General features: G+C 37.2%; 5 protein-coding genes across 5 annotated transcripts; 2 read left to right on the top strand and 3 right to left on the bottom strand.

Moving 5' to 3' along the window:
* LOC132704203 (interferon-related developmental regulator 2) lies at positions 1-6,460 on the bottom strand. Its single transcript, XM_060674090.1, has 5 exons — positions 6,202-6,460; positions 2,460-3,174; positions 1,779-2,022; positions 191-415; positions 1-126 (listed from the first exon to the last, which is right to left on the bottom strand). Exons 1-5 carry the CDS (start codon positions 6,230-6,232, stop codon positions 49-51), a joined length of 1,293 nt encoding a protein of 430 aa, XP_060530073.1. The 5' UTR covers positions 6,233-6,460; the 3' UTR covers positions 1-48.
* A 271-nt stretch (positions 6,461-6,731) lies between these two features.
* On the top strand, positions 6,732-8,097 carry LOC132703696 (heparin sulfate O-sulfotransferase). Its single transcript, XM_060673108.1, has one exon. The coding sequence runs from the start codon at positions 6,952-6,954 to the stop codon at positions 7,960-7,962; it is 1,011 nt and encodes a 336-aa protein (XP_060529091.1). The 5' UTR covers positions 6,732-6,951; the 3' UTR covers positions 7,963-8,097.
* Positions 8,098-8,169: 72 nt separating this feature from the next.
* Positions 8,170-9,698, bottom strand: LOC132703694 (BRISC and BRCA1-A complex member 2-like). Its single transcript, XM_060673106.1, has 5 exons — positions 9,527-9,698; positions 9,155-9,471; positions 8,896-9,104; positions 8,468-8,844; positions 8,170-8,413 (listed from the first exon to the last, which is right to left on the bottom strand). Exons 1-5 carry the CDS (start codon positions 9,588-9,590, stop codon positions 8,226-8,228), a joined length of 1,155 nt encoding a protein of 384 aa, XP_060529089.1. The 5' UTR covers positions 9,591-9,698; the 3' UTR covers positions 8,170-8,225.
* LOC132703693 (conserved oligomeric Golgi complex subunit 6) lies at positions 9,690-15,882 on the top strand. The gene is made up of 7 exons (XM_060673105.1): positions 9,690-10,144; positions 10,203-10,452; positions 12,308-12,785; positions 12,837-13,066; positions 14,384-14,568; positions 14,620-14,749; positions 15,247-15,882. The coding sequence occupies exons 1-7, from the start codon at positions 9,797-9,799 to the stop codon at positions 15,504-15,506; spliced, it is 1,881 nt and encodes a 626-aa protein (XP_060529088.1). The 5' UTR covers positions 9,690-9,796; the 3' UTR covers positions 15,507-15,882.
* Positions 15,883-17,443: 1,561 nt separating this feature from the next.
* Positions 17,444-19,636, bottom strand: LOC132703695 (E3 ubiquitin-protein ligase TM129). The gene is made up of 4 exons (XM_060673107.1): positions 19,387-19,636; positions 19,128-19,336; positions 18,699-19,077; positions 17,444-17,804 (listed from the first exon to the last, which is right to left on the bottom strand). The coding sequence occupies exons 1-4, from the start codon at positions 19,627-19,629 to the stop codon at positions 17,538-17,540; spliced, it is 1,098 nt and encodes a 365-aa protein (XP_060529090.1). The 5' UTR covers positions 19,630-19,636; the 3' UTR covers positions 17,444-17,537.
* Positions 19,637-19,707: the final 71 nt, after the last annotated feature.

The raw sequence follows: 19,707 nt of genomic DNA, 5'->3' as shown, positions 1-19,707 counted from the left end.
TTAACTAAAAATTTTACTATCTGACACGCATGTAACAAATAAATTAATTTAAAAATCCGACCGTTTGTCTCGGTTTTTAGCCCTCGAAATTGTCCTCGCTTTGAAGTTGGCCGCGTTCAGCACCTTCTGAAAAATGAAACGGAAACCTCGCTCACCGCGATTACGGCGCGGCCGCAATGTAACAACTTACTCGCTTGGCCCTATCGATTTGGTTTTGCGTGTGGGCCAGGATCCTGCTTTCCTCGACCGGCTCGATTTCCAAGATATCCTTCAATAGGTCGTTCTCTAACAGGTGGATATTGATACTCGGTCCCAAGATGTTGCACAGCGTGTCGTAGTGTTTCCGTTTGACCCACGAATTTAGAGGCAACACCCTCCTGCCGATCTTTATCTGCACGTCCGAAGCCGTGTCATTCTACCAGCAAAAACGACGGATTCTAAATTAAGTCTGAATAAGGACATTTGACCTACTGCGTATTAGATACATTCGGCCAATTGAATTTCAGACTTTGGGACATTCGAACTACTTCCATAGACGCTCATGCGTTTTTAACACTTCTTAAGTACAACAAAACCTTGACAATAATCTGTCAAACTTGAGAAAAAAAAATGGAAGGCAATTTTAAGTGACAAATTCATACAAATGTACGATTTTTTTATTGTAAACAATATTGTTTCCCTTACGCAATGTCGTTATAAAGAGAAGTCTGGTGCAAAAATAGCATTGCTTAATGATGATATTGTTCGAGCAATGATAAGAAAATGAGTACCGTTTTGGTGCTGTTAGATTTCTCAAAGGCTTTCGATACAATCAATCACCAATTTCTAGTATCAAAGCTAAAATGTAATGGATTTTAATCATTAACGTCCTGTAAAGTTCAAGGGTTTGCCGACGCTACAAAAATTTATTGTTTTGATGATGATGATCGTTTGGAGTTAATTTAAGTGAAACCCTACAAAATCTTCATTATTAGTTTTTCGTAATAAAATTAAGATAAGTAGGATTCTTTAAATATTTTAATTGATGGCACGGTGCTTAACTTCGTTAATAATACTAAGAACTTGGACATTTGTTTAGATGTTTCAAACGGCTTATACGACATTAAAAGTATTATACAGTAAAAGACAAAATCCAGGTCAAAACGTCAGGAACAATTTGTACCCTTGAATTATCAAATTTTAACTATTGTAATTTTTTATATGGGTTTAGATAATCAAAACGAGTGTAGAATTCAAAAAAATCCAAACCGATGTGTGCGCTTTGTATATGGGCTTAAGAAAATGTAATCACATTTCTAATTTTTATAAACAGCTTGAAATCTCGTAGAACACTACATTTCTGTACTTTTTTAATAAATGATCAGGATATTCCGTCCTCGTTTCGGAAACGAATAGTGTTTAGGCGCCAAATACATAACAGGAATGTTAGGACTAGGGAATTTTTAACAATACCTCATTATCAGAGAGGAGCTTTTCATATAATGCCATAAAATATTATAATTCAATACGTAATAAACTGCTAAATTTAAACTGTAATAAGTTTAAAAATAATATAAGAACGAATTATTGCATCTACAGAATTTGCCGTAGAAATTTTTTGTAATTTTTTTTTAGTTTTTCTCATGGATTTGTTATAACCATGCTTATGTTGTTCGAAATACATTTGACCTACTTCCGCGCATGTCTTACGTAAACCAATCTCTTTTCACAAGGAACGACTTAATCACAGTGAGTTTGATTTTCAATCGCAGTAATTTTTCTTTTAGAATGATAATCACCTCGATATACTGCAACACCTCCCTGAAAGTGGCCCTCTGCTGCTTTCGATCCTTTTTCGCGCGGTACTTGTGCGAATCGGTCGCGAGCTGCCTCAACGTTTCCGCGATGTCCAGTGCAAAGTCCTCGGCGAAGTCTTTGTCCTCTTCGCGACCGAGCTCGAAGACTAGCACGAGCGCCTCGCCCGCCGACAATCTCAACTCCAGGTGGCTCGACTCGAGCAGTTCCGACAAGTGCTCCAGGGTCCTGCGAAACAAACCGCTAAAAAAAAGTAACGGGAAACGCGCACATTCTCGCACAAAAACGTTCACGCAACCACCATTTAAACACAGAGAGCGAACAAAAATGGCGGGTGCCAGTACCCCAGTTTCTTCTTCTATACTTTTACCGACACGGCCGCAGACTCCACAGTATCCTAAGAGTTTCTTCTTCTTTTGCACAAATGGCCACATTACGATAAAACTAACCCAGAAACATCCTAACCGATAAAGTAAAAAATAAAAACCAATAATAACTGACAAAAATAACCCCAATCCTTCCAAATAACAATTTGTGTGATAAAACAAATATTGCTAAATTCGATCTACCCTTTTTTACCTAAAAGAATCGACGGAGGAAGGACGGGATGGACAGGGAGGGAGCAGAGAGATTACAGTAGCCTGTGGAAGTTTCCTCGGACTTACGGCAAAACCTTGGAATTATTCATCATGGTGGCGATGTTGCCGGGTGCCATCAGCGTAAACAGCAGCGACCAGCTGCTCAGCGCGGCGGCGTGGAGCTGCGCCACCTCCGTCGTCACGTTGGGGGCGATGCCGTCGCCTTTCAGGTAACTGCCGGCGAATATCGCCTCCAACTGCTGCATCAGCGTCAGTATTTCGCCCACCTCGACGTCGGTCAAGAAGGCGATGTTGCCGAGCGTAGCGCAGCACTTGGCGCGAACGAGGGGCGTGGCCGCCTTGTCGCAGGCGATCGCCAAGAGGATCGGTCGCAACGATTGCCAGACGCCGTCGGCCGATTCGTCGACGCCCAATTGGACGGCCATAACGGTCGCCAATTCGGCCGCTTCCGTCACCTCCGCGGCGATGCCCTTCTTCAGGCTCTTCTCGACGCAGTCGCACAATGTAAACAGGCGATCTTTGACGAACGCGGGCGCGTGCTTCTTGATAAGCGCGTTCCGCAGCATGGTATAGCAATTGGTTCGGCCCTGGGACGACTTTTGCATCAGTCCGTCAACGATGTCGTTCAGTTTGTCCTCGTGCTGCTGGTCCGGGACGTAGTCGTCGGCGCCGTCGTTGTTCTCGTCGACGCTGTGATTTTCCGAGTAATTGCTCATGACGCTCGCGTTCTCGAAGGAATCGTCGTCCGACGTTTGGAGCGAGCCGTCGACGCGAGACCGGTCTGAGCAACACACAGTGAGTAAATACCCGGTATGGTCTGTTCATAGATATAAGAAAGTGACCAATTGCTTTTGAAAGGGGTTATTAGGAGGCTTGAAAAAGATGAAACCGGTGTTAAATGTGGCAGAACTACCTTATGGAAGTGTATTCAACACGTAGGTTTTAGATTTAAAAAAATTGACAAATGGCAAGTTATAACGGAACCTTATAGAATTCGGAAATGGCGACTGGAATATCTAGAAAAGAAATAGGATTTACAGAGAACAACAAAGACCAATTATTTACTTGGATGAAACCTGGTTATGACTTATGATACCCCGGAAAAGGGTTGGGTTGACTCAACTGATAAGTGTAAAACAAACGCGCCATCAAAAAGAGGTAAAAGAATAACTATTTTGCATGCTGGCTCTAAAGATGGTTGGATTCCAAATGGACTTTCTCTGTCTGCGAAAAATATTAAAGATTTTTCTCTGGATTACCATGAAGACACCACCGCTGATTTATTTGAAAGTTGGTTTAAAAGCAAACTAGTTCCAAACATTCCTCCTAATAGCGTCATTGTAATGGACAATGCAAGTTATCGCAGTAGACAGTTGACTAAAACCCCTTCCTCATGTGACACAAAAGCAACAATCCAAAACTACATGTATAATAACCACATTTATTTTCACGAAGATTATACCAAAAAGCAATTAATTGAGGTTCTACAATGCTTGAACCTACAAAAGGAATACGTATCTGATAATTATGCAAAAAATCTAGGGCATACAGTTTTAAGGCTTCCACCTACCATTGTATATTTAATCCCATTGAACATGTTTGGCACCAACTGAAATCTGCCATTCGTCGTAACAGAACAGGCGATGACAGCGATAGTGATACTGATATATTATGTGAATAATTTTAAGTAATTTAAGTAGGTAATAAAAATAATTTGTAATTTTATTTTAGATTTAAACATAAATACATACATAAATAAATATTGTTTAGTATCTTCCCTAACACACCCCAAATAATTAAATTCTAAGCAAAGTACGGACATGTTCGGCCATGTTTCATTCTTACACCTTGCCCGGGTCTTTCCTTAATTCGTATCAGTTAGTCACTTTCTTATATCTATGAACAGACTTTAGCTAAAATATCAGTACAAAGCTGGTCCAACTGTGAAAAACGAGTAATAAAAGAAGAAAATATTTATTGAGAACGATCAGTGGCGGAGCTGATCATTGAACTAGGCGACGACAGTAGCGATAGTGACGATTGTTAAGTGGCTGATACTTTATTATTATTATATTTAATATTTTGTACGTTAATTAATCATACTATGCGGAAGTAAAACCTAATAAGTTGTTACTTTGTACTAATTTTTTTATGTAAAACGTACTTATATACCGCTTGTTAGTGTAGGTAGATAAATGCCTAGGACGGTCCTGGAATGGTTATGGTTAAGGGTCTGCACGGGTGTTCTTTAAGGGGATCCCGTTTTGGAGTAATAAACAGTAGGCAAAGTTAACGACGGGGTCGGTTGTAAAAGTACTATAATTCTGGTCGAAGTATAACCCCGGGACAAGAAATTTCAATGCACCTCAAAAACACAACAAAGGACTGCCGACAGTCCTCCATTGTAACCAACTAATACGAACAAATTTTCTTTTTCGTCCAAATGCCTTAACAAGATGTCAGAAATTCACACCGAGAATAACATAAGTGACAGCGAAAATTGTTATGGCAAGTTGTTTTTTGAAAATTTGACAATGTGGTTTTGCAAGATTAAGCCTGCATCCAAATAAACCACAAGGAATTTAGCTTCCGTATCACCTGCGACTATAAAAGAGGCGATCCATTTCTTTTAATTTTCTTCTTTGCCGCAAATGATGATTATATATATATATATATATATATATATATATATATATATATATATATATATATATATATATATATATATATATATATATATATATATATATATATATATATATATATATATATATATATATATATATATATATATATATATATATATATATATATATATATATATATATATATATATATATATATATATATATAATATATATATATATATATATATATATATATATATATATTATATATATATATATATATATATATATATATATATATATATATATATATATATATATATATATATATATATATATATATATATATATATATATATATATATATATATATATATATATATATATATATATATATATATATATATATATATATATATATATATATATATATATATATATATATATATATATATATATATATATATATATATATATATATATATATATATATATATATATATATATATATATATATATATATATATATATATATATATATATATATATATATATATATATATATATATATATATATATATATATATATATATATATATTCGCATATATTGCCAACTTGCGCAACATATGCAAATTGCGCCGGAATTTCCGACATAGGCAAAATTTGTCATGAAAATGCTTATACGGATAAAGATAAACGACAAATTAGTTAAAAATAAGTTTTGAATTTCGTGCTAATAAAAATTACCGCACAACCAGACAACTGCAGCAATATGGTGAGACAAATTGCAATGCACATCGTGCTATAGGTACGTCCCCGTGAATCATCAATATTGAAACAATTTATGAAAATATCATAAAATACCACTTTTTTATGAGAAACGACTCGCTTGTAAACTGCTCGTGCACAAACAATTAGAAATGATTTGACGATCGTGGGCTTATCTATTTCCCCGAATCGAACAATCGAAACGCGGAACAAAAACATCTGGCCCTCGTGGAAAACACCCGAAATAGCAATTTGACGTTGCCAAGATAAAAATGGTGACAGAAAAAAAAAACGCATTTCTACAACGGCACAGTTATCGGGGGGGAAACCCATCGATTTTGCATGGGGAAGGACGCATCCACGCGTTTTTTTTCCTCTTGCGCAACACCTCGAAACGTTCTTGAAAACTCACCAGATTTTCCTTTCTTTTTCCCCTTAGGCATGGTCAAAAATAATTGGCAAATTGACTAAATAATATTGCTAATTTAACACTTGATCAAGACGGTAAACAGTTCAGAGTACTTTTCGAATTTACGCACAACACTTGACATTTAATATTATGTACGATTTGGTAAAAACACAATAACATGTTTTCGGTTTACGACAATTCGATCAACTGACGGCCCTCGCGAAATAACGAGCGGTTGCTTTTCTGGCTGACATCTGCGTGGACTTCGTACCTGCGCTTTCGCGGTCTGCGCAATTACCAACCTAGGAAAATTAGGTGCGTTTGGGAATATCACAGAAATTTATTTTAATAGAACGTCGGATTGAGAAAACGATCACTGTTACTCAACTGATAATTTATTTACCCAATGGAAAATATGGGGTTATTAATTAGATTGTTTTATCAGTTAAACTTGGTTTGATTGATTCGAGACCACAGACGATTATTTTGTTAATATGGCACAGAACACAATTAGTCGCCAGTACACCCAACTAACCAATTTCCGTCTTGGATATTCCAAAACGTTTGACAAATAAATAAACACAAAATAAATCAAAAAGCAACACGGCAAGGTGGGTGAATTTCGCTACAGGGAACCTACGCATCATTTTAGAGCGTCGCGCAACAAGAAACTCAAAGCGGCAATATGAAAAGGTGAAATGAGCAATTCCAACTGTGCTGGTTAGTAAATGATGGTGCTTAAAATCGGCCGTTATGGTAAATCAAAAACTCGGCTATTTTATTACGTTAATATTTATAAGTATTGTTGCGACGTTCTATCAGATCCAGTTGAGTAGATTACAAGAGAGATTAGATAATTTAGTAAATGCTCAGAGGTACATTCCTAGACCGTCGGAAGTTGAAAGAGGTGTCGATTTCACCGACGAAGAGGATGTCCTAGTGTTATACAACCGCGTACCGAAGACGGGTTCGACGAGTTTCGTGGGGATCGCGTACGAGCTGTGCAAGAGGAACGCATATCATGTGCTTCACGTGAACATAACCGCAAACAGTCACATATTGTCGTTAAACAATCAAATAAGTTTCGTAAATAACGTGACGAATTGGAAGTCAATGAAACCCGCCCTGTACCACGGTCATTTCGCATTTATCGATTTTTCCAAGTTCGGATTTCCAAAGCCCTTGTATATCAACATAATTAGGAGACCTTTAGACCGATTTATATCCTATTACTATTTCGTAAGGTACGGCGATAATTTTCGACCCTACTTAATAAGAAGGAAGCATGGTGATACCATAACATTCGACGAATGTGTGGAACGGGACTTGCCCGACTGCGACCCCAATCTTATGTGGCTGCAGGTCCCCTTTTTTTGCGGCCACGCCTCAAATTGCTGGAAACCGGGTAACAAGTGGGCGCTCACCGAAGCTAAGAAGAATCTCGTAAATAATTATTTTTTGGTTGGTGTCACCGAAGAGCTCGAAGATTTTATCGGGGTCCTCGAACAGTCCCTGCCGAGATTATTTAAGGGAGCAACGAATCACTATCTAAACAGTAATAAGTCGCATTTGAGGCAGACCGTGCAAAAGGACTCGCCTTCCGATGAAACCGTTAAAAAAATCAAGCAGAGCGCGATATGGCAGATGGAAAATGAATTCTATGACTTCGCCGTTGACCATTTCCATTTTGCCAAGAAGAACACTTTGAAAAATAAGCTGCAGAAGGTTATGTATGAAAAAATAAGGCCCAAATCACCCGCATAATTGTCTGTGGTTGCAAGTAGGGCTTTTTATAGTTTTGGAATATATTTGTTCTTTTTTTAAGTATATTTTTTTTAAATCTTACTTGAAACCAACCAAAATTAACCAAACTGTTTTATCTGTCAACCTGGGGATTCCAATGTCGAGTCATGATTCAAAGTCATTCTATTCCTGCTTCCATAGGGATTTCTTTATTTTACTGGCAATTTAAAAACAACCGACATTTTTATACTTTTTATTAGCATCGGCCTCTTAACAACTAAAAATTAACAATGCTTGTGATTTAGAAATATTTTCACTTGTTCTTTTAAGGCTTCCTGAATATTTTGGAGCATAGCTTCCACGCTGTCCCCAGAATTATAGTCGAAAACTAATGGGTGATTGCAAGTCTTGCCCACCTGACAATAAAGCGAAGACAATAGAATTTTGGGCTTGTCCTGGGGAAATTTGAGGCCTAAAACGCTAGCCATTGCTCTTCTTCCCTCGTTCCTATTCAAAAAATACTCACCCAGACTTATAGTCACCAAACAGTCATATTCTTCATAATCCTCGTAGATGAAAACGATTTTATTAAAGAGTCGATTATTGTATTCCACAATACTACTTGAAAAAGTGTTGACCACTGTGGACGCAAACAAATTTTTCTTGTGGTATTGTTCCGCGATAATTTGAATGTGCTCTTTAATAGTATTCTGAAGCCATTTAACCTGTTGAGTGATGGTGAGGTCTTTTTTCTGTTTCACTAGCTTCGATTTACCCAACACCTGTTCGACCCTTGGCGATAGCTGGAAGATGAGTTTGGTTTGTGCATTATCGGGTTTTCTTATTTCAAAATGCAAACGGGCAAAATCTTCACCAGGATTTAGCAATTCGTCTTCCTCAAATCTGAAAAAATATTCATAACCTCTTTCTGATATAATTAACACAGGTACCGACTCTTCTTGATAATATTCAGGTAGTTCGCTGAAATCTATTGGCAAATAGATCTGGAGATTTATAAAACTGCAATCATTATCAAATTCAGAGCCACCTTTATTCTCTATATAAACTTCTACATATTCCTCACGCATTCCATTGATTTTCAGTAAATTTTCGTATTCCATCCGGAAATTTGCGTACATGTTTTGTTTACACAGTTTTTCTATCTACAAAGGTATAAGTCAACATTTCCCAATATTAAAAATGTATGAGCTACTTGAAGTTTCTTAAAAAGCGCCAAAAATTCATTCAGTATGTTCAAAATGGCGTGGGAATTGGCCAGGTTCCAGTGATCCCAACTGGGTATGTGTTGGGCGATATAGTTTATGTCGGGCTCTGCCAGGAACGAGGGATCATTAAAATTAAAATCTGGCAGTTCGGACAAATTTTCAGGATCGAAAATTATTTCCCAGTTTAGTTTTCGTCCGCAGTACGGTACGTGAATTGCGAAATGGTACTTTTCAAAACCCATCAAGGCCTCGTAGGGGTTCGACGGTACACTCTGCATATCATTCGCATTGCTTTGCAAAAACCCTGAAACAAACATGTTTTTTAGGGCAATTCCATTTTTTTTAGATTACATGTTTACCGATTTTGGCATTATTAACTAAAACCTCTAGGTTTTTCGTCAAATGTTCGTGACTATTTGCCATATCATTGGTTTATTATTATTTACAACGGTGAGGATCTATTCTTATTCTTCTTCTTCATTTCTCATGACGTAGTGTACAATTATCCATCGACGAAATGGTAATATTTCTTAACTATGTTCGATTTCCTAACCTACAAGAATTAAAGGTATTGCCAATGTTAAAAAATAACAAAAATTTTGAATTTTACTTTTGAAATAAACACCACTATGGTGAAGGAAACGGATAAAGAACACGTCTTGTCAAAAAGATTTCATAAAATCCAAGAATCAAGAATAGAAAACAGTCCGGAAACAATAGAAGCGCTCAGGGAACTTTCTACTTTTTACAAGGAAAACACCCTGCACGCTCGCAGGATTTTACGAAGTCAAATCGAGAAACGCAGTTTGGACATAAACCTCGAGTTTTTAAATTCGTTTAAGCAGGTAAAGGAATCGTTCGACCATGTTTACAAAGACATATCGGATATGAGTCAATCTATGCGAGAGATGAAGCTGCGATTGCAAAACACCAAAACCCAAACCAAAGATTTGCTACAAAAGACTAGCATTTTGCAAGTGGGTATTATATTTTTGTCCCTAAGGGGGTGCCCCATATAATTGCGTCAATTTTCAGGAGGAAAAAGCAACAAACACACAGCAACAGGATATAGCGTCGGCCTTTTTAGAAACTTTCCAGCTGCGGCAGGATGAAATTGTGGCTTTGCACGGAGACAAAACGAAAAGAATTATCTCACTAACCCCTGCTACTTTCAAAGCTCTAGATAGAGTGCATGAAATCCATGAAAATTGTAAAGTGCTAATGCAAGCCGGCCTGCAGCCTTTGGCGCTGGATATTATGGAACAGATGACGCTTCACCAAGAAGGTAGCTGCATCATAATACTGATTACTACTAGGGTTATAAAATTTGAGTATTTTTCGGGTCAAGATCCAAAGAATTTTTAATATTTAACGCACTTATTTTTAAAAGCAATGAAATTGACAAAATTATATATATATATATATATATATATATATATATATATATATATATATATATATATATATATATATATATATATATATATATATATATTCACATGACAATTGTTTTGACAACACCGTGTCTTTATCAAATGTGATAAAGACACGGTGTTGTCGAAACAATTGTCATGTGAATATATATAATTTCGTGAAAATCTGAACTTTTAGTTTTTATTTATTTTGTTAAATGGATTTTCATCAAGTAAAAGTCACCTGACTGCAATTTTTGAAACAAAATTGGTTTAAATTTGAGAAAAAATTACGTTAGGTTTGACATTTGACATAAGGAATTCATATTTTATATTTATTGACGCGCGTGTCTCTATTTCCCTGTATCACCATCTATGGTAAGCAAAGATTATTAATTAATTAATAGAGACCTTTTGCACATCTTATTTAATTGTACCATATCACTTTATTGGTTCTTTTTTTTTTTTCATTTGCGCTTTTTTTGACCATTACTACACAAGGCAATTCGGATTTTAAACAAGTAGTGTTAACGATTTCTGTTGCTGACCTACCAACCTATTTACTATCACTTTGTAGAAATAAGAAAACCAGCGCGGTAATACATCAAACGTCACTTATTAATCGCAATCATTCATGAAAATAACATTTCAATACTGAAAAAATCGTATTCTGTACGCAGCTGACAAGAATCGACATGTCACACGCAATGCCACCCACTAAATCGATTTAACGGTTATTTACAATTTATAACGTACTTTTTCTGACGTTATTTTGAATTCAACATTTTCAGTTTTTGCATTAAATATTTAGAGGTACAATGAAATTAGATATTGACTAGCGAAATAAAATTATTTAAAAGGTTACGTTTCAATTATAATGAAATAAAAGCAAATTTATTTTTTTTTAATTCAAAATTCTGCATTCTTCCTATGTCGGTTGTCGATGAATCAAACTAAAACTGGCTCGCATTTAACTCTGTTCCTGCTTATATATTTTCTGAGGGGGGCGGAGCTAAAGCAAGGGATTATTTGGTAGTTATGGATTCTTGGATTTTTCGTTAGTACAAGAACTTATTTATTTATTTATTTCTTAACGGGCCAACCGCTTAATATGAAATAAACAAAATAGTAAAAAACAAAATAAAATAAAGTAAATATAAAACAGAATGTCAACATATAATAGTAAAAACGCATGATGAAAACATGAGGCAATACCATTCACATAGTCATTGAAGAGTCGGGGTCCCAGGTGTGATCCTTGCGGAACACTAGAAGGCACTGTAATTTCGGTGGGTTGGACGCTCTGGACGCGCACAATCTGAACTCTTTCAGTAAGGTACGATGTTAACCATTCCAAAAGTTTCCCTGGGTTCCAATGTTTTGCAATTTTTTGATTAAGATTTGATGATTTACTCTAACAAATGCCTTTGAAAAGTCTGTGTAAATGGCATGACACGGTTCCAGCAGGAAATCTGTAAATGTAAGCAAGTTGAGCTAGTTTGTTGGTCGATAAAGCAACCTTTCAGGCCAGCAGACTAAACTTTCGATCACTTTTGGAATACAGCTCAGCATACTGATGGGCCTATAATTGTTGACTTGTGATATGTTTGATATGCAATTCGCGGCATTAAAAGCCTAAATTTCATTACAATCGTAAGCGTGGTCCATGTGACGTCAGCGCAGCGCTAAACGCACAAGCCTTCAATCGGAATTTCCGCGTTTACGCAGGCGCCATGGAAACGATATACAGATGGACGCAGTCGCAGTGCCGCAACGTGACAAATCCGGACATGGCCGACATTTTGGCCAGGGCCATGTCCAAATTACAAGAGAGGCCGGTCCTGTTCAAATACGTAATAGACGAGTACTGCGTCGCGCGCAGAAGCTACCTGGCCGACGAATTCCTAAACGCGCTGACGAGGGGCGGTCCGTCCGGTAACCCCGCCCCCATAGAGACGCGCGCCCACGATCCTCAAATCTACATTACGGACATGCTCGTGTGGATTAACAAGTTTATCCCGGTGGAAAGGCAAAACTTGCTGTCGCTGGTGAAGCTGTGCGAGTTCGAGGAGCTCGACGGGATCGTGAGTTGCGCCCTGGCCGCTATCTGCGAGGGCATATGCCAGCCGCTCAAGCTGCGTGTGGAAAAAATCCTGAACACGCCCACCCAAGCGTCCGTTTTGTACGCGGTAGTTAATCTGTTGAGGTGGGAGGGTTATTAAACTTTCGATCGATAGCTTTGCGCGCCATCTTTCAGGTATTACAAAAAATGCGTCAATAAACTGGTGAACGAGGGTCTGCTAGAGGAGACCTTGGACGAGCTGCAGCGAAACAGCGAGAACGTGTTCCTGACGGCGCTCCAGCAGCAGGTCAACGGGGTGCTGGTGAAAGTGGAAGCCCCGCCCCGCGATCTGTCGCCCACCTCCGCCGTCACTCACCTCTTGGCCATTTTGAGGGATATGCTATCCACGGCGAACATGAGCGAGGGTAATGCTTATACAAGGTCTTCACGAAGGCAGACCAATAAAAGACATCTTAAAGATTTTTTCTTTCTCACATCCATAAGATGTTGTAAATTGGCATTTACAATATACTTATAATGTTCCTGTCTTTTTCTAGTCTATGTGTTTTAAACTGATGTGCATAACTCCATTTCGTCATTTGGAAAGATATTCCGAACTGATATCCACACTTTGACTGTTCGTTATAGAAATCTTAGTTCCCCCATATCATAAAGCCTGGTTTGAAAGTCAGTTTTCTTACGATAAATGGTATAATGCTGTTCCCAATAACATAAAGAAACTGATGCCCACATCTTCATATAGATGTTGGCCTTTTAAGATATCCACAATATAATATAATTTATCCCTTAAATGGATGATTTTTTATTTTCATCTTAGATGACGTATTTTATATTTTTTCTTTAATATAAAGAACACTTTCAAGAAAAATACAATTTTTCTTTCTTTCTTATTTCATTCGTCAACTTCATGGTTGCTCTTAAATGTTTTACCGCCAGGCCATTTTTTGAGGTTAGGAAACAGGTAATAGTCCAAATCTGGAGAGTAATGAGTTTGCGGCATCAATTCAAACTTCAATTCGTGGATTTTGGACATCGACAACAATCGAAGCTTCAAACGTTGCAATAAGTCTGCGTAGTATTGACCAGTTAACAACTCGATCCCTTTAAAAATATATTCTTTTGGTTTGTCTGCAAAATGAGCTAAAAAGGCCTCTTTTGACTCAACTTCATCGTTAAACCGCCGTCCACGCAAGTCCTTTTTCAAAAATCCAAACAAATAATAGTCAATGGGGGCCATATCTGGACTATAGGGAGGAACCCACACTCTAAAATGGCAGCTTGTGCAACACCAGCAGTATGCATGCATTATCACGCAAAAAACGCACTCCCCTGGTCAGTTTTCCTCGACGTTTTACACGTATGCAGTCTCGCAGTTTATGTAATAATGTTGCGTAATATTTACAGCAATTTATAGCAATAGTCTTTGAGTTAAAATAAAAAAAGTTAAAATAAATCGACTTCGAGAAAAATATTTGCTTATTTTCAACAACCTGTAATTTTTTTGCGAATATGAAAACTAATATTGTTTTTAGAAAAATTAATATATTGAACAAAAAAAACGTGCGTAACGACATTTAAAAATAGTTTATGTTTCCGTGTTTTATCCGTCCACCCTGTGTAATAACTAATTTTACTCTATCGTTTATTCACCCTGTACGATATCGTTCGTACGCGACGCTACGTAACTCCTGCTATGTTTTTAACACGTGACACCTCCTCAGGTAGAGGAGTGGACATGGTAAAAATCACCAACACAGTGTTGGAACCGCTTCTCAGAGCGGTGAACGAGCAGGCTTCGAGGTTACCGCCCACCGACATGGCCGTCTACCTACTCAACTGTATATATTCGATGTACACGTGTTTGTCCTTGTACGAGTTCATGGACGAACGTTTGGAACGTTTGCAGGTAAATTATTTCGATTTTACGCGGCCGTGATCCTCACGCGATCACGTGCAGGCACAGTCCGACGCCCAAATCGACACCCTGACGTCTGAACAGGCCAGTTCGCTAGTGGCCAACCTGAACCTGGGCCCCGTCTACACGATCTTGCAGGATCACGCGCAGGCCGCGCTGTCGGACGTACCGGGTAAGGAGGGGGTAACTCGCGCGGTACATTTGAACTATTTTGCTCAACCCACCTTCATTGTTTGGAATCGATCTATGGTTTTTGCCTATTTTTTGTTGCGGTTCACCAACACTGAAAATGGCGTGCCAGAATAAATTAACAGGATACAATTTAGGCATTATTTTATTTTTGGTTAATTTGTTTTTTTACTTGCTATATATATATATATATATATATATATATATATATATATATATATATATATACCACCAATATTTAATATTTTGGAAAACCAGTGTTTGTCATATTAGGGTAAGGTCTTCATCTATATATTTCATTTTAATTTTGTTTTATTTTATTTTATTTTGTTGTTTATTATTTTGTTTATGTGAATCCTATTTTATATTGGGCGGTTGGCCCGTTGATAAATAAATAAATAAATTGAAGTCAATAGTTCACAATGGACCGATTTCTATGCACGCAAGTTTACAAATACTTACGGCGTTCGTCGTATGAAGGAATGGAACCCGGGAACCTGAAGAAATTCGTCGCGCAGCTGGAAGAGCTCTCCGACGATCCGGATCGCCTGCTCCTGCCGCAGATAAGCCTGTTGCTGTCGTCGAAACACAAAAAGGCGGTACAAAAACGCGCGTTCGACGTTATCCTCGCCATTTACAAGCAACTGTACGATGCCGTGCGCGATCCGACCAACGGATACGAGAATCCCAACGCCATTTTGCCCAAAGCACCGGAAGAGTTTTTCGCGTTGTTCGCTTGACGCGTAATATTTCAAATTATTTCTTATATACTCCTTAAACGATGTCATAGCCATAGAGGAATAGCTATAACAAAGCTTGAAACCCGCGGCAAAATCGTCGTATAAGAATATTAATTAGTTAATCTTTCGAATGATAAACATTCTCAGCACCTTATGCAAACTTACTTTTATTTTTAATGGTAAATAAGATAAAATTATGAAATTTGCGGGTTTCCATTAAAAAAAAATATTTTTCGTAATTTAGTATTTAATCATACTTTCAGAATACCCTGTATTATTAGTTATCAAAATATTATAGAAATTGTATTAAAGTAGGTTCTTGTCGACAAGGTATTCAACCCAAATTAAAAAATAAAGATTTCCTTTTGGGAAAAAATCGTATTTTTATTGGGGCCTGCAAATGACATATTTGAGATAAAAACTTAAATATGTCAAAAACCATTACACAAAAATGTAATAATATCCATTAAAAAAAATAAAGTTGTGTTTACCCAAGCAACACAGTGCCCTGTACATGCAAAAACCAGATGGTTTTTGTGTTTAAAATTTTTTCGTACACCCTGTATATTCTGAGATAAGGTATAAGGTTACGTTATATTGGCCATCCCGTACAGTTTAACAGCAATTAGTCAGTAAATTCTCTTTAATTTTCTTATTAAAATTTTTAATTTTAGTTGGGCTTTCAGTAGATTATTGCCAAATCTACTACAATAATTATGATTGTCTTAATTTCTACGAATATTTTCATGATTTTTGTGAATATTGACCAGCTGTTCGTATACCCACAATGAGAGTCAAAAACACTATATTAGATATTTTGTGTGATCAAATTTTCAGAGATTCTAAAAAACCCTTGGGCATGGGGAAGAAATGAAAATAATATACTGAGGAACGAAAATGTTTCCCAGGATATTCTAAATTAGTTTTGCTCGTAACTTTTAACAAAATGATATGCTCTTTTAGAATGGTAGTGTATGTTTTTTTTTTCAGGCAATTGTATAGTTCTGGTGTTGTATTTTTCGGGTTTAAATTTAAAAATCTAGACATTTCCGTGATTTCTTTATGGCTGATTTATTGGAACAGGTAGTTTTGACAATCTAAGTGGCTTTTCTGTAACCTTTCATTGCTCGCCATTAGTTAAAATTACTTACTTTCTCAAATGCTTCCTGAAAATTAGTAAAAGATATTTTCTCTGTACAAGCGGACTAAGTTTGAAGACTTGGCTATTGCCTGTTTTCTAGGCCCTTAAGTTCTAATTTTGTACTTTGTACTGAAAAATTATCTCTGTTACTGCAGCATATATATATTATTAGCACTGATTTAAAAAAAAACAAATAAACAACAACAGTGCAGGCTGTAATTTTCAATTTTGTTAGTTCAAAGTAAAACTCGCGTGACTTAATAAAATGAGAAAATTTCTAATTTACTAGCCGATCTGAAAACCATTTTAGACGCATCTTCTTTTTTTATTGGTTGAACCAATTTTTTTTAGTGAGAATGACAAAACGTCACTTTTGGCCCATTTTGATAATTCCTCTTACAGTTCCGAACATAGCAAGTATTAACGATAATTAAATCGAAAAAGAATAGCGACACACGAAACATAAGGCTTTATAATTATTAAATACAGCCACTAGCTTCGATATTTAGATAAACGATGAGCATTTATGATCCCTTTTCGTGATGACTCACTGTTTGTTTACAGTCTGGTTTCTCCTCATCGTACAAGCCATGCGCATCACTGAATCACTAAATTCTTAGTTTAGCGAGTTAGGAATCTGTACTTCTTTGGTCTGTGCCGCCATCTGTCGCTGATCGATGAAACTAAATTCTAATTCCTTAGTCACTGAGTTAGGAATCTAACTTTAATATCCTCAGATCTGTAGACCTATTTCATGTATGTCGCGTAGGCAAGTAAGCAAGTTACTTTACAACTGTTGCAGCCCAAAGAATATCACCAGTTTTTTAAATGAAATTACGGTTTTAGGTTAGGTTTCTTAATGACTCGAAACTCGTATAACTTGCATACTGCTATATTTCGACGTCTACCAGCAACGACACGTCTAGAAGACAAAATGTCGCCCTGCACATGGGGCAAGTGCACTTCGACGAGAGCCACTGGCCCCTCTGTTCGGGGTCTTGCCTGGACACAAACCATTTCGCGATGCAGTCTACGCACCACATGGGCCTGCAGAAACAAGCGGTGCAGTTATCCTGCTGTCCGCCAACGTCATCGCAGAGCTTGTTCAGTTTGATTTCGGACTGGGACTGCAAACACCCTATGCATTGTTCTAGTTCCTGCAATAGCCCCATATAATATTACGCTCGCCCCACAAGACGGCAATCTGAAAGTTCCGTGCACTTTTTCCAATTATGGTTGGGCAACAAGCATGATCAACTCTACATCCTAAGCAGATAAGTGATTAGGAATTATTTTTTATAGCTAATTATATTGAGAAACAAGGTATGTACTGTTTAAAGTGCCCGAAAACCTTGGCGGAAGTTGGGACATAGGCATATTACCATGACAAAATCCATAGAACAAACTCCACGCAAAACTGACGAAAGGCATAACACGGTTGCTTTATGGGCAACGCATCTGTGATGTCATGTACGAAAGACGCTAAATTTTACAGATATTAGGGAGTTTTATTGGTTATTATTTTTGATCTAGTTTTTCTTACGTTTTATTTTAAATTCAACATTTTTAGTTTCTCACGTTCTTTGTTGAGGTTATGTTGAAAGCTTAAATTAATTCTGGATTTCTTTTGAGGATGAAAGTAGTATTTATCGTGTGTTTAGGGAAGTTTTGAGATGCAGGAAAGCACTTGTCCGGAATCACAATCATAACCTAATAAGGATTTTAAAAAGGATTTAAGCCCAGAACATCATGCAGCAGCACTAGGTCATATTTTCGAAAAATTAACTATAAATACCTCTGGCAAAAAAGTGTACGAAGCCACTGACTCAAATATGTGAAAGCATAGGATCTACTTGTTTGGCATGACCAAATTAGATGGTGTCCATACAATAAACAAGAAGGAAACTAATAAAATAAAAATATTTGGGCTATAAGAATGAGATAAATGCTTTTATTCTAAATGTCATGGAATAATTAGGATTAATTAACCTTAATTACGATTTAAATCATCCTTACAGCCCTCTGTGGGTATACAAACTGATGATACAGACCATATTTACGACATAACGCGGATTATTTCTGATGGCCTCTTTGAAAACATCTACAAACTGCTCAACGACCGACTTATGAAACTTAACGTTTGGGAGTATGTTAATGGTTCTTGCTAAGCGGTTCTCTAAATCTTTAAAACTAGTTGCGTTGATCCGAATGATAAAAGGATCCGTTCGGCCTGATTTTACTTCAATGTTAAGGAATTGGGTTTCGCTGGGGCTCATGTGTGACACCTGGTAGTTACTGGCTTCCTTAACGACCAAACTAGCGTCGCTTTGGTGGGCAACGAACATCGTCAATGGGGTCACTTTTAAAACCCAATTTTCCGTGACTATAACTTTCGCCCAGGGGCTGGTACTGACACAAACCTTTTCTAATCTAGAAACGGGCCCCGGTGCTGTATTAAAACATGACACTGACTCACGTACCTCCGGTACTCGTTATTTATCTCTGAAGCCACCGTTTCCCAGTGTGTGTTGTTGTTGCAAAATTTCTTTAAATTCATCACAATGGGGTGCTTTTCGAAATTGTTTTCTCTCCAAAATTGGATCTGAAGGAGCGCCATTAGCGGCAAAATAATACTCGTCGACGCGAACACGCTCCATAGTATGGTATTGCCAATGAAAAGTTCCGAAACCTGGAAAATAGACATTGCAAAGGACGGACGGGGTCCAGAAACACAGTTACCTCGTCGACGAAGCCTAAAACGAATAGCAAAATAACGTACAGGACGGGCAAGCAGGAGTAGACGAACAAATTCAAAATCGAGTTTCTTATGTGATATCGGACAAAGTGCTCAGGTTCCGATCCTAACAAGTTACCGAACCACTGTTGGACCGTAAATCCAGCACTAAGAAATTCGCTAGGCGGATAAATTAATCCGAAACTTATTAGAATGTAAAATAGCGTAAAAACTATATCGGGCGACATATTTAGTTATTTAAAGCTGAGTTTTAATTTTTGGAATTGAAAGGTTATAAAAATATAAACAATAATTGATGTATATAA

The sequence above is a fragment of the Cylas formicarius genome, unplaced genomic scaffold (assembly GCF_029955315.1).
Source record: "Cylas formicarius isolate icCylForm1 unplaced genomic scaffold, icCylForm1.1 PGA_scaffold_6__28_contigs__length_40554024, whole genome shotgun sequence".
Classification (NCBI taxonomy): Eukaryota; Metazoa; Arthropoda; class Insecta; order Coleoptera; family Brentidae; genus Cylas; species Cylas formicarius.
This window is presented reverse-complemented; position numbering and strand designations above follow the sequence as displayed.

Coding starts and splice junctions, on each gene's coding strand:
- LOC132703694 (XM_060673106.1), bottom strand. CDS start 9,590: ATGGCAAATAGTCACGAACATTTGACGAAAAACCTAGAGGTTTTAGTT. Junction 8,845..8,895: donor CCTGAATATTATCAAGAAGA/GTCGGTACCTGT, acceptor ATATTTTTTCAG/ATTTGAGGAAGACGAATTGC. Junction 8,414..8,467: donor TTTGGTGACTATAAGTCTGG/GTGAGTATTTTT, acceptor CTAGCGTTTTAG/GCCTCAAATTTCCCCAGGAC.
- LOC132703693 (XM_060673105.1), top strand. CDS start 9,797: ATGGTGAAGGAAACGGATAAAGAACACGTCTTGTCAAAAAGATTTCAT. Junction 10,145..10,202: donor AAAAGACTAGCATTTTGCAA/GTGGGTATTATA, acceptor GTCAATTTTCAG/GAGGAAAAAGCAACAAACAC. Junction 12,786..12,836: donor GCGGTAGTTAATCTGTTGAG/GTGGGAGGGTTA, acceptor GCCATCTTTCAG/GTATTACAAAAAATGCGTCA.
- LOC132703696 (XM_060673108.1), top strand. CDS start 6,952: ATGGTAAATCAAAAACTCGGCTATTTTATTACGTTAATATTTATAAGT.
- LOC132704203 (XM_060674090.1), bottom strand. CDS start 6,232: ATGCCTAAGGGGAAAAAGAAAGGAAAATCTG. Junction 3,175..6,201: donor GAAAAAGAAAGGAAAATCTG/GTGAGTTTTCAA, acceptor TGTGTTGCTCAG/ACCGGTCTCGCGTCGACGGC. Junction 127..190: donor AAATCGATAGGGCCAAGCGA/GTAAGTTGTTAC, acceptor TTCATTTTTCAG/AAGGTGCTGAACGCGGCCAA.
- LOC132703695 (XM_060673107.1), bottom strand. CDS start 19,629: ATGTCGCCCGATATAGTTTTTACGCTATTTTACATTCTAATAAGTTTC. Junction 19,337..19,386: donor TTTTAGGCTTCGTCGACGAG/GTAACTGTGTTT, acceptor TCTATTTTCCAG/GTTTCGGAACTTTTCATTGG. Junction 17,805..18,698: donor CGCGTTATGTCGTAAATATG/GTCTGTATCATC, acceptor GGGCTATTGCAG/GAACTAGAACAATGCATAGG.